Source organism: Bos indicus, chromosome 28 (assembly GCF_029378745.1).
Source record: "Bos indicus isolate NIAB-ARS_2022 breed Sahiwal x Tharparkar chromosome 28, NIAB-ARS_B.indTharparkar_mat_pri_1.0, whole genome shotgun sequence".
NCBI classification, from domain to species: Eukaryota; Metazoa; Chordata; class Mammalia; order Artiodactyla; family Bovidae; genus Bos; species Bos indicus.
In genome coordinates this window covers 1,542,595-1,556,282 of record NC_091787.1, presented here as the reverse complement: position 1 = coordinate 1,556,282, position 13,688 = coordinate 1,542,595, and the positions used below count along the sequence as shown (strand labels likewise).

The 13,688-nt window shown below is 49.4% G+C and overlaps 1 protein-coding gene across 3 annotated transcripts in view; it reads left to right on the top strand.

Annotated features, from left to right (window-relative positions):
- The first annotated feature begins 1,704 nt into the window (after positions 1-1,704).
- The window catches only part of ABCB10 (ATP binding cassette subfamily B member 10), a 34,371-nt gene continuing 22,387 nt past the window's right edge, over positions 1,705-13,688 (top strand). For 2 of the 3 annotated variants that reach the window (XM_070782129.1, XM_019953994.2), the window contains exons 1-3: positions 1,707-2,257; positions 12,017-12,217; positions 12,954-13,156. In XM_070782129.1, coding sequence (XP_070638230.1) covers positions 1,774-2,257; positions 12,017-12,217; positions 12,954-13,156 — 888 coding nt within the window. In that variant the 5' untranslated portion in view covers positions 1,707-1,773. Of the gene's footprint in view, positions 2,258-12,016; positions 12,218-12,953; positions 13,157-13,688 lie in introns of all 3 variants that reach the window. The other variant, XM_070782130.1, reaches the window with a different exon arrangement.

The following is a 13,688-nucleotide window of genomic DNA, read 5'->3' as shown; positions in this document are numbered from 1 at the left end:
ATATATCATGATAGGTGGGTGGGTTTTTTTTTTCAAGCATGACAATTTTGTCAGGGATAATTTTCAGATTATCATCTGACTGATTGTTAGAAGTGCAGGCAACACAGAGAGTTATGGTATCTTCATGAGCTACACTTCAGGTATTTTCTTTTTTGACTCCAGACCCTAGAGAGTGCTGGCTGAAAATGTTGGACTTCATTCTGGAGAAGGCAGAAAGAAAAAGCCTTTCCCAGACAGCAGCATCAACAGTTTTCTGGAAAGTAGAAAAGAGAAGAGGAAGATTAGACTTGAATTAAAATTGCCACTTTTTCTCCCACTGGGACGTCATTATTTGACTTGATGTGGGGTATGGGGCACTATATCTCCCTTGCTTTCAGAAGTCATCTAACAAAGTCTCAGGAGGACTTGCTTACTTATAAATCAGCAGCGTAAGCTTCAGTCATATTACACCTTGCATTCTAGAAGGTAGAGGCCAGGGAGAGGCGGTGGGGGTGGAGTGGTGAACTATGGACTCCATGCCCCTCTAGGTTCAAGAGGTTGGAATTTAGAGGATGGAATTTAGAGGATTCCTGTTGTCTTCACAGGATTTAGGGTGGGATTTAATCCTACATTACCTCTCCATTATGGGTACTTCACCTCAGAAGTCCTACATTCCTGACCTACCAGGGCCCCAGGTAGAGGTAAGTGAGGCACTCTCCTGGGGGCAAAATTTAGGGAAACTCTAAATAGCTCCATAATCAAGATAAATGGTATTCTAAAGAAAAAAAAATTTTGAAAACAAATTGCAAACAAAGCTGCTAATTGCTTTATTTTGTAAACAAAACTCTGAGGGCTGAGATCAACGTGGGAGAGAGAGGTGGGCTGGCCCAAGTGCGGGGACAGATCCTTCATTTGAAATTTTGATACATTGTTCATTATGGACTTTTGCATTAATTTTGATTTTTTAAAAATTTGAACTAAAATATATTTATCTTGATTATTAACCTTTTTTTTCCCCCCGAAGCCATAAATATTGCAACTGAGGCAATATTTCACTTTCACTGGCCTCATCCGAGTCCCAGCCTTTAAAATACTGACTGGTCAACAAAAAGCTACCCACATTTCCTAAAACATTATTCTTAGATAAGGACCAGGCCCTAGAGTACGGATGTCAGGGCGTGAAGTCCCTGCGTCCCGGTGGGTTTTGACCCTAATCTGGGCTTTCCGCACTCGGGTATTACACACCGCGTTCTGCCTGGTCTTACCGGGAGCAGTCAGCCGGCGCACCCGGGCCACCTCTGCTCAGTGCACGTCTGTCCACCTTATGAGATGACCCCTCTCCTCTCAGAGCTACCCGAGTTTCACCCTCCGCCAAGCCCGCGAACACCAGTAGCCCTCTGCGGTCAGAAGCCGGGTACTTGTGATCGCTCCTGCGCTCTCCCACGCGCCCGCGTGACCAGAGGTGCGCGCCGCTCCCAGCTTCTTCCGAGCGGTCCAGGGGCGCGAAATGCGCCCTGCGGGGCAGTGCGCAAGCGCGGCGGCACATCGCGCTTTCTTCCGCTTCCTCCACCGCGGGGCCGGCGGCGCGCTGGCTCTGGGCCGCCCGGTTGGGGGCGCTGCCGACGGGCGCCGGAGACGGGCGGGGGCCCCCGGGGTGGTCGGGGCCGGACTCGGCACCCCGGGGCGGGGCCGCGCGGGCGGGGATGGGGCGGGCGCGGGGGCGGCTAACCGGGCGGGCGAGCGGCGGCGAACGGAGGGGGCGGCGGACCGAGGCGCACGGTCGGACGCGGCGCCATGCGCGGTCCCCCGGCTTGGCCGCTGCGACTGCTCCTGAGGCGCGGCGCAGCCGCCCGCTCCCCCGAGACCAGGACGCTGTCGACGCACCCGGCGTTTGCGAGGCCTGGGGGCGTGGAGCCGGCGCTGCTCGCGGGTGGCTGGGCCGCGCGAGCCCCGCGGCGGTGGGCGGGCGGGGGTCCCGGCGGCCCCGCGGGCGGCGCGGGCCTGGCGCGGCTCCTGGCGCTCTGGTCGCGGCACCCCGGGCTGTCTAGGTGCTGGGCGCTAGCCGGGCCCGTCGCCTCCAGGCTCCCGCGCTCAGCGCTCCCTGGCTGCTCGACCTTGGTCGCGCGGGCCGCGGGAGAGGCTTGGCGGCGCGGGCCGGCCTTGCCTGCGGCCGCGGCGACTCCCGGTCACGACCCGCTGCTGCGGCCCGCGGCGGCCAGGCGCTCGGAGGCGCAGAAGCTCCTGAGCCTGGCGCAGCCCGAGCGCCGGAGGCTGGCAGGTAGGGCCCTCCTCTCGGTCACCGGCGACCTTTCCCGTGCGAGGTCCGGGGCCGGCGAGAGGGGCACTGAGGGGGCGGCAGGGGGCCTGGGGCCATTGGAATCGGTGAAGAGGACAGGGTGCTTTTACCTGGGCGTCCTCCCTGGGGGTACGGACGGAGCGCGCCTGCTGTAGCGGTGTGGATCCGCAGGTGCGCGGACAAGGTGTAGCATATACAAGTGGAGCGGCATCTCCTTGTTACAGTGGTCAAGTCTTTCGCTTTTACTTTGCCAGTGTTCTCAAGTGACCTGGGTTGGTTGGTTGGTTGTTTTTACCCTGTCTTTGTAAAATTAATCGTAGACTCTAGTGAACTTATTTTGTAATATGCCCTTGCACTAAAAAAAAAACAAACAAACACATTATTTGCTTCAGGTTAATTTCTTAAGCAGCCAACATTATTTTTACTCCATGAAGCAAAACGATGTAAACCTGTCAGGTTTGTCCTGTTTTTGCCTCACTGAGTGGTAGGCAGGAAGTTACTAAGCTCTTCAGAAGAGTCAGCACTGGCTATGGTCAGTGATCGGTAAACTCTAGAAGGGTTGAGAAACTGCAGATCACAACCCAACTAAGTCTTAACTGAGTAATTTTAGAAAGTAAAAATGAATATTTTTAGAAACAAAATTCAGATTTTGTATAGTCTCATTTTTAGCCATAAATGGAGAAATGTTTAAATGCAAAGTCCTTGTAAGATCTAAACGGTTTTGAGGTTTCTCCAAATCTTCATTTCTTTTAATAAATACTGAGTCTTGTGTGCTAGGCCCTTGGGTTTCATTGGTGAGCAGAAGAAAACCTGGTTCTTGCTCCTGCTGGGGCTTGCAGTTTAGTAGGGGAGAGGCATTAATGAAAAGATCATATGACTAGAGATAAAACTGCAGGTTTGATGAGGGTTGGGAAAGAGGGCTTGTAATGTTCTTAGACTTGAAGCAGGTGAGAATCCCACATTTTTTGTTACAAATCTGTTGCTTTAGGAAGGATAGTCCTAGAGAGTGATCTGTGATATAGGGCAGGCTGGTGTGGTAGAGGAGGGCAACAGAGTGGGAACATTTTACCTCTCACTGACTTTTACAGCTTAGTGGGTTCTTGGTATTACGGAGGTATAAAGAGAATAATGTTGTCACTTGGTTGTGCGTGTATTTTTGATGGAAAATTTTTTTCCTTGTTTCTCTTTTAAAAGAAAAACTTGAAGACTAGAAGTTCTCATTGAACTATGAGCTTCTTGGGAAAAGAGCTGTGTCTGCTTCATCTTTCTGTGTCTAGTCCTTAGCGTGTGTGTGGCACAGAATAGGGCACAGAGTGCCTTCAAAGAAGGAATAAGTGATGGTCCGACCAGGCCCAGGTGGAAACCTGAGTTTAGAAACCCTGAGCACTGCAGGGTGTGTTCATCATCTTCATATGTAATTAAAAATAAGTGTAGGAAATCCAGTTTTGTTTCTGAAATTTTAGATGTCAAGGAAGTTTTTAGGTATCAGGCTCAGGCTCTGTGGCGCCCACGCATTCTGGCCATGATAGGTGGCCCAACCCTGCCTCTGCGCATGGTCACGCTCCCTGTACCTTTGTACCTGTTCCTACATGTCCTGTCTGTTAGCCTGCTCAGAAGACAGCCTTTAAGGAAGCAAGAGCTGTACCTCCTTTTATTTTAAGAAGGGGAGCTAGTTAGATTTGCTGCCTTGAATAAGTGTGAATGTATAATTTGAAGGAGTAAGTCTTGGATTGGTACACTAATTTTTTCCCACCTTTCAAACAAATAATCTGCCTGCAATGCAGGAGACCTCAGTTTGATCCCTGGGATGGGAAGATCCCCTGGAGAAGGGAAAGGCTACCCACTCCAGTATTCTGGCCTGGAGAATTCCTTGGACTGTATAGTCCATGGGGTCACAAAGAGTCAGATAGGACTAAGTGACTTTCACTTTCACAACAAAATATATACATATTGTATTTAACAAGATGAAAGCTCCTTATAAGGACATAGGGTTGCCTCAAAAGACAATATACTATTGTCTATATACTATGTTGCAGCCACTCTGAATGTTGACATTTGTAAGATTGAGAGAACGTTGAGGGGGATCACCATTAATTTGTAACTTATCCTTGTAGGAGCAGCCTTAGATGTTGGCCCATCTCTTTGCAATGCTGGAAATAACGAGCACACGTGTGTGTGTGTGTGTGTGTGTGTGTGTGTATGTGTTTACTTTAAATCAAGAGGCTGAAAAACTGAATTGAAGAGAAGGAATTCCAATGTTTGTTAATTTTTAGAGAAAGGAATACAAAAATTCTTCTTCAGAAATTTAACTATATGATTGAATAGCAGTGTTTTCATCTGTGTTCTGCAGTTTCCTGAACATGCTGCCTTAACTGTGTGACCAGAAAGCTTTGATCTTAAGTGATTTGTATCAGAAACTTTAAAAACAGGGTCTGCCGTCTGAGACGCCTGTAGGTATCTGCTGAAGACTGTCATGTCCATCTCTCTTCTGAAGGAACCACAGTCCTTGATGCGCCCCTTGGCCCTTCCTCCCTGTGTCTCTCTTTGTGTTGGAATTTGTAGATATCTTCCAACAGCTGTGGCCTACAAGGTTGCTCTGCAGTCATTTTTCACTGATAATTTGTCTTATCGTCTTGGTCACAGGAGTCTTAAAAGATGAAGGAGCTCACTGAGGAGCCCCTGTGGCTGATGGGATAAGAGGTAACTGGTCCGAGCTGTGCTCCCGGTCTGGCAGATAGAAGAGGCTGCTGGGGCGTCCAGTGAGTGGGAGGGTGGGAGCACCGTGCATGGAGTTGGGAGCTAGGAGTGAGCCCAGGGCCTGAAGGGGTAGTGGGATGACAATGATGGAGAGTCTTGGTGCAGTGGGCACCACGGAGATTGTCTTGCTCATAATTCCCAGGTGGAAAGAAAGAAAGTGAAAGTCACTCAGTTGTGTCTGACTCTTTGTGACCCCATGGACTGTCCATGGAGTTCTTTAGGCCAGAATACTGGAGTGGGTAGCCTTTCCCTTCTCCAAGGGATCTTCCCAACCCAGAGATTGAACCCAGGTCTCCTGGATTGCAGGCAGATTCTTTACCAGCTGAGCCACAAGGGAAGCCCAAGAATACTGGAGTGGGTAGCCTATCCCTTCGCCAGCAGATCTTCCTGACCCAGGTCTCCTGCATTGCAGGCAGATTCTTTACCAACTGAGCTATCAGGGAATATCAATATCCCAGGTGGGTCACTGGTCAAATGTGGAAGTTGCATGTCCAGCCCTCCACCCCCAAGCTGTTCACTGAAACATGGATAAGGACTTGTGTGGTTTGAGATGAGGACAGTTCTTAGAACCTGATGCCCGCCAGGAGCTTTTGCCACATTCATAGTTGAATATTACAGAGTTGAATATTACCGTTAAGTGACCAGTATGAAGACACAGAGGAAACCAGTGGAGGTGGTAAGCAAGGAGAGGGCGAGGCATGCTTAGGATGGCTCATCCTGCAGCCCAGGTCGGGAGTGAACAGTTCTCACAGGGATAGTGCTGGTGCCGCAGTGAGGCTGAACCTCAGAAACAAAATTGTTCCAGAAAGCCTGCAAGTGTATTTGCTTCGGAAATAACCACATTTCAGAGAAAACCTGAACATCCTGTAGCTGTGCTGTGAAACGTGCTAGTCGGAATTGATTCAAGAGTGAAATACCAGATATTGAAGGGACTTAGTATGGGGAAAAAATGTGAATTTTCTTCACGTTTTAATGTTCATTGGTGACTAATACTTTGGATATATTGGATCAAATAAAATATGTTATTAAATTAATATTACCTGTTTCTTTTTAATGTGGCACCTAGAAGATTTTAAGTTCTATGGGCAGCTCGCATGGCATGTGTGCTGGACAGAAGTGCCAGCCATGGGCAGCCCCATTGTGGTTACTGCGGCACAGATGCCAGGTCTGTCACTTGCACTCTGGCCTTGCCCAGACCTTTGTCTCCAGGTCACTCCACAGACTCAGAGGCTTCCTCAGCGCCCCACTTCCTGCTGCCTGTTGGTCCTTTCTACCTCTTGCCTTGTCCAGCTTAGCTACTTGCCAGGCTCCTTCACTTCAGCCTCTCACCTGCCCGGGCCCTCTACTCCTGTGTTCTCTGTGGACACTGAAAACTCCTTTCCTCCTCTGTCCCTCCTCTCAGAGAGTGGGACACAGCTGGCAGGGGCACCAGTCAGTCTTGACTACTTGCGGTGCCAGCTGTAATATAGATACTGTGTGTGTGTGCTCAGTCGTGTCTGACTCTTTGCCACCCTATGGACTGTAGCCCACCAGGCTCCTCTGTCCATGGGATTTTCCAGGCAAGAATATTGCAGTGGGTTGCCATTTCCTTTGCCAGGGGATCTTCCAACCCAGGGATCTCCCAGTGGCAGGTGGATTCTTTACCACTAGCGCAAGCTAGGAAGCCTAGTATGTTGATAGATAATAGTGGATACTTATCATTGACTTAGCTTCCCTGGTGGCTCAGATGGTAAAGCGTCTGCCTGCAATGCGGAAGACCTGGGTTCGATCCCTGGGTCGGGAAGATCCCCTGGAGAAGGAAATGGCAACCCACTCCAGTATTCTTGCCTGGAAAATTCCATGGACCGAGGAGCCTGGTAGGCTACAGTCCATGGGGTTGCAAAGAGTCGGACATGACTGAGCAACTTCACTTCACTTCACTTCATCGTTGACTGGATACTGACACTGGGCTGGAGACATCATGTCTGTGTGTCATTTCTCACACTTCCTTGAGGGAAAGGTTATTTTTATTGCCAGCTTCTAGATGAATAAACTGAGGTGCAGAGAGTTTGAATGACTCAGTCGAGGTCAGACAGCTAGATGACAGCTAGGGCACTCATCCTGCCAGTCCCAACTTCAGAACTCCCCACGTCTCCCCAAATCTCAGGTCCTGTGGAGTCTAGCTCTTCAGAATGTCTGCATTCATTGTCACCATCCTATCCCCGCTGCCCCTCCTCCCCACTTTACCTTAGTTCCCCTCTTGCCTGGAGCAGGGCAGCCTCAGGTCCTTTCATTTCACTCTACAGCCGCAGTGAGTCATTTAAAATACTGTCTCAGGAACACGTGTATACCTGTGGCGGATTCATTTCGACATTTGGCAAAACTAACACAATATTGTAAAGTTTAAAAATAAAAATAAAATAAAATACTGTCTCGCTACCCAGCCTGAGGCCCTGTTAGGCCTGCCTTGCTGCAGCGGCCCTGTTCTCTGAGAGCCTGGAGCCTCCTACCTTTTCTCTGCACCACAGTCCCCACATCAACATTATCCGGCAGCGGCAGCGGCAGCCTTTCTGCTCCCTGGCTGGCCTCACCCTCCCCAGCAGAGGTCCCTGCTGTTTTCTCAGCTTGGCTGTGGGAAGATGAAGAAGACAGATTTTTGTCTCAGTATATGGTTCTGCAGTAGATGAACTGGGTGACCTTGTGCAAGCTCCCTCTAAGTGCTTGAGTTTTTCTCTGGAAAATGAGGATGGTGAGAGCATTGTTGGAGGAGACAGTGCGTAGCAAATGCTTCAGATAGTGGTGGGTAGTTAGTGCCTTAGTCCGTGAGTGACATGGGGCTTGCTGCACCTGCCTAGCTCCGTGGGCAGATGAGTCCTTAAAAGCGCTGTCCTGTGTCTAGCGTAGACAGGCTGTACAACCTTTGCCGCCCCCAGACCTGCCGGTCCAGGACCTGGGTACTGGCCACAGCCCTTCTCCGAGCAGCCTGCCTTTCAGGTTTTCCTTCTTTCTTTTCAAGGAGATTGCTCTCATTCTTTGAATGCCATGACTGGATAGACTTAGGGTAACAGAAAAATGCTTGAAAATACTTAAGAGACAGTGACAGTCAAGCAAGGAAGAGGAGTAAGCAAATGCTGAATGAACCATGGGAAAAGATGGAGACTATCCAGAAGGATTGTGGTTTATTTGGCTCATCCGGTCTGGGGAAGAATCAGAGACAATAGCTGTGGTGCAAATACATGATTCATGAATGTCAGAGATGGTGTTGTTTAGTAAAACCTTAACAGAAATCCAGCTAACCCAAAGCAGAAATTTTTTTTTACTTTGTATACATTTAACTTGTAGAAGATCCAACAAGTCCATCCTAAAGGAAATCAGTCCTGAATATTCATTAGAAGGACTGATGCTGAAGCTGAAACTCCAATACTTTGGCCACCTGATGCAAATAACTGACTCATTTGAAAAGACCCTGATGCTGGGAAAGATTGAAGGTGGGAGGAGAAGGGGACGACCGAGGGTGAGATGGTTGGATGATATCACCGACTTAATGGACATGGTTTTGAGTAAACTCCAGGAGTTGGTGATGTACAGGGAGGCCTGACGTGCTACAGTCCATGGGACTGCAAAGAGTCGGACGCTACTGAGCGACTGAACTAAACTGAACTTGTAGAAGAAAGAGGCAAATGGCAATAATAATTTTTTTTTTATTTAAAAGGGAGATCCTGAAACGATTTTTTTTAAGGTTGATTATTTTGGCTTTGCTGGATCTTTGTTCCTGCGAGTGGGCTTTCTCTAGTTTCCGCACGTGGGGCTACTGTCTAATTGTGGTGCAAGGACTGCTCATCACAGTGGCTTCTTGTGGAGCACAGACTCCAGGCTTCAGCAGTTGCGGCCCGTGGGTTTAGTTGCCTTGCTGCATGTGGAATTAGTTTCCCGAACACCATGTCACCTGCATTGGCAGGTGGATTCTTAACCACTGGACCACCAGGAAGTCCCTAGAACAAATTTTAATTCAGCCAAATTCCTTTCTTTTTGTAATCATTACATTACTATGTAAGAACTAGTGTGTGTTCATGCTGTGCAGGCTCTTATTTGGAATCATAACTGAATTTGAAAACTAGAGGCGGGAGGGAGAGATGAACCCTGGTAGCACTTTGCATATACGTTACACTTAGGGAAGTATTTGCCAAAGGGAAGAAACAGACTAGAGAGACTACCTGCTGATGACAGATGAAACAGGCCTTCCGGGTTAATTCCTGGGTTGCCAGGACACTGGTTTCTGTGGCCGTGCCCTGCAGAACCTGAGCTACACATGCTCCCGGGACCCTTGGGCTTTCAGTCCTCTGAGCACAGCTATCAGGAACACAGAGTTTTGAAACAAGATCCTGAGTCTTACACCAAGATAAAATGGCACTTGGCCAGGTTTATATTATGCAGTCAGGCATGAGGGTTTCCTGGCTCCTGTAAAGGAGTCATTTCCACATGGACTTTCTGAGCTACCTACCAGATCTTATATTTCTCCTTAGGCTGTTGTTGAACTTTTACATGCTTTTCTTTCCCTCCTTTGCCAAAGTTCAGTTTGTTCATTCATCCAGCCAGTATTTATTGAGCTTGTACTATATGCCTATCCCTGTAGGCAGTCAGGATATAACAGTGAACAAAATAGAAATCTTTTCTCCTAATGGAAAGATACAGTAGATCAGTGAAACTTCCCAAAGGCTGGGAAATGGTGGAAAGAGAATGAAAGGTGTGTCAGGGTTTGTATTATAGATGGGGTTGCAAAGCAGGCCTCCTTTGAGGGGAGGTGTTAGAAGACCCCCAGGAGGGAGAGAGTATGGGCAGTATTCCTGACTTAACAAGCTCATATTTCTCCTAGGGCTGTTTGCCAGCTGAACTACCGATTGGCAGAGTTTGCTCTTAACTCTTTGTATTAACGTTTTGTAAAAGTGAAGTCTTTCACCGAAGTGTTAGCTTTAGGCAAGACATACAGAAGCTATTTGCAGGGTGTTGGGAGCACCCATCCCCCACACTGTGTCCACTTAGGGGCTTCGCCATTGACTGATCAGTGATGGTGCTAGCAGTGGGGGTGGGGGGGGGGGTCAGGAGATATAGAGGGAGCCCCGGGAGGACTGAACTTGGAAGGTTCACAGTGGCATACATATGCACCCTGCCCCAGTCACCTGGTGCCACTCTACAGAAGGAATGTGTTACTTGTTTGTTACTTCCCTGGAGATGTTTTGTGCACGCGTGCATGCTAAGTCGCTTCAGTCACATCTGACTCTTTGCAACCCTGTGGACCGTAGCCCACTAGGCTCTTCTGCCCATGGGATTCTCCAGGCAAGAATACTGGAGTGGGTTGCCATGCCCTCCACCAGGGGATTTGTCTGATCCAGGGATCGAAACCTGCGTCTCTTATGTCTCCTGCATTGGCAGGCGGATTCTTTACCACTAGCGCTGCCTGGGAAGTTCTTTGACCATGGCTCAGCTGTAAACGTAAACATGTGGATGTGTGTGTTTATTTTTGAAAGGTCATTGGGTGTGTCAGTTTAGGGCCTCCAACAAGCAGATGTCAGAACAGAATTAGATGTATAAGAGATCTACTGAGGTGAACACATGTGAGAGATAAGGCCAAAGGAAGTAGGAGTAGGTGGGCAGAGTCTTTGGTCACAATGCAGGTCTGAAACCATGATCCTCCTTGAAAGCTTCTATTTACTTTCTTAAACTGGATGCCAGTGGAGAGGTACCAGGTGTACATTGCAGACATAAGAATTTCTAGGGTTGTTTTGTGCCTACCTGAACTTAAGAACTAACTAGCAAAAAAGCCCCACAAACATTTGTGTCCTTGGCTTTTCTTGATAACAGTGTGTCTTAGTGGATTGCCTCATGTTGCTTTCCATAGAGTCACCTCATTGTTTTTAATGGCTGCATAATATGTATAAAATACATGTTCCATGATTGACTTAACTTTTCTTCACTGAGGAATGTTTGGAGTATTTTGAATCTTTTGTTGGTATAAGCAATGCCCTAATGAACACCCTTGAGTGTACCTTTTTTTTGCATACACATATGGGAGTGTATCTACACATTAGAGATAGAATTGGTGGACAAAAGGGAGTGTGCAGTTACATTTTGACCAGTAGGATGTCATCACCTTCCACTGCAACTGTACCAGTTTGCATAGCTACTAACAGTGTAAATGCCGCTTCCTTGCAGCTTCACTAACAGGGTGTTGTCAGACTCTGAGCTTTGCCATCCAGTAGATGAAAAATGATACATCTTTGTGGTTAAATTTGCATTCCTTATTATGAATGTAGTTATCTGTGACACATGCTGTTCCTAATTGGATTTTCTCAGTATTTTCTTTTCTGAAAGGATTCTGTGCTTTTGTCTTTTTTTAAGGAGTGTGAACAGTTGTGTTCTTGCCTATTTTTATAATCGTGGTGATACTCTGGTACTTTATTTCCCAAAGCAGTCATATTAAGAAGGAAGGTATCACATATGTAGTAGATGCCCATACCTGCTTTCCATAGCCTACAGTCTTGTGAAATATTAGACATAATCAAGAGCTTTACCTGCATAGTTTGATCTTCAAGCTAAGATACAGTTAGATGCCAAGGAATAACTACGTATAGCATGAATGTAGGAAAAATGTCATCTGAGTGGAACCCCTAGATCAAGAGGCAGGAGGGAGACCAGAGTGGATTTTTGTGGTTAGCTCTCAGTTACTGCTGGGGAAGAAGAGAGGAACAGACCAGGGTGAAGCCAGGTCGTCTGGTCTGGATACTTGGGTAGGATTAGTGCCCTCTACAGACACCCTGCCTGATATGGCCCCAGAACCAGATCTGGCTCTCCTCTTTAGTCAGGGGTCCAGGAGCTAAAGGGAGGAGACTCCCAGCCTCTGAGCATCACACGCTCTGAAAAGTTTATTCGGGAAAGAAGCTGATGAACTCAGCGCCCTATTCCTTGGGCAAAGCACCGATGAACCGGAGAGTTGCTTGTGTTTTCCAGCTGCAGTTGGGTTTCTGGCGGTGTCCAGTGTCATCACCATGTCCGCCCCCTTCTTCCTGGGGAAGATCATTGACGTCATCTACACAAACCCCTCTGCAGACTGCAGCTCCAGCCTGACTCGCCTCTGCCTGGCGCTCGGAGGCGTGTTCCTGTGTGGTGCCGCAGCCAATGCCGTCCGTGTCTACCTCATGCAGACGTCAGGTGCCAGGACCCTGCTCCTGGGCGGCCTGGGTGGGGCGGGTCTCGTGGGATCCCTGTGCTCTGGCCCCGCCCCCCAGGTTGGGGATCGTGGTAGACAAGGGACTCTGTGCTCACCCCTCCTCTCCCAGCATTAGAGCTCAGTTGCCTGTGTGCCTCCAGGAGTTTGGGTGGTGGTGCGCAGCCGCTGAGCTGCCCGCGCGGGGCAGCCCCTGCACGTGGCGACGGGTGATGCTGCTCAGTAGCGCTGTGTGTTCCCTGGATACCCTTTCTGTCCCTTCCTTCTCTCCATCCCCGCTGAGCTGCCCTCGGGGGCAGCCCCTGCCCTTGGTGTTGGGTGATGCTGCTCAGTGTTGCTGTGAGGCCTGTTAGTTGATAGGCAGTGACACCACCATGGTGACAGAGCCTGGGACACCCGACTCCACGTCGATGGCTGGCCGTTTAGCTGATAAACTGTAGATAATTAACCAGATCTTGACATTTGAAAGTTCAATCCAGGAAAGGATTGTGAAAGAGAAGCAGCATTAGGCTGTGAGAAGTTAGTGTGATAAAAGTGTAGACTCCACTGTTGATCACTGTGCTCTGTCATTGGCCGCATGGCCCGTGGTCACTACGGGGAGCTCTGCGCTGGCCAGCAGCGCATGCGCGTGGCTGTGTCTGGTCTCCCACCAGGCCAGTACTTGGGCAGCTGCAGGTATGCAGCTGAGCCCCCACTGATGCAGCTTCTTTTGCCTTGCAGGTCAGCGCATCGTGAATAGGTTGAGGGCTTCTCTCTTCTCCTCAGTGCTGAAGCAGGAGGTGGCTTTCTTTGACAAGACACGCACAGGAGAACTGATCAACCGTCTGTCCGCAGACGCAGCCGTCCTGGGGCGCTCAGTGACGGAGAACCTCTCAGATGGCCTCAGGGCTGGAGCGCAGGCCTCTGTTGGCATCGGCATGATGGTACGTCCCTCAGCTGCTGTGTCCCGTCCGAGCACCCTGGCAGGGTGAGCCGCACTCCGGTGAGCTGTGCTTAGTACTGTGCCGAGGCCTTGGGGACCCGGGGCCATTGACTTGTTGGCACCTGAACCTTCACTTCTTATCTGGAGAACAGACTGTGGCTTTTACAAAAGCCCTGTTGCCTGGGTTCTAAGAACGTGTGAGGGTGGGAATGAGCCCAGGTAGGAAGAGCCCTGGGTGCCGAGTGCTGGACCGAGGAGGAGCACTAGTCTGTCAGTCTGTCCAGCCATCTGTCCTCAAAGGCAGGAAACTACTACTGTCAGTCATCTCTACAGGACCTGAGGGTTGTCCCTGTCCTCCTCCTGTCAGGAGCAGGATGGGCTCCCTCTGCACAGACAGGCAGCTCTGCAATCATTTACCCTCTCCACCCATCACATCTGTTTCTCCTTAGCTGTGGACTGGAGCCCCTCACATCTGCTTGCCTCCATTCATACCAGGTGTCTGAAGACACACCTTCTCCTGTGGCCAGGACAAA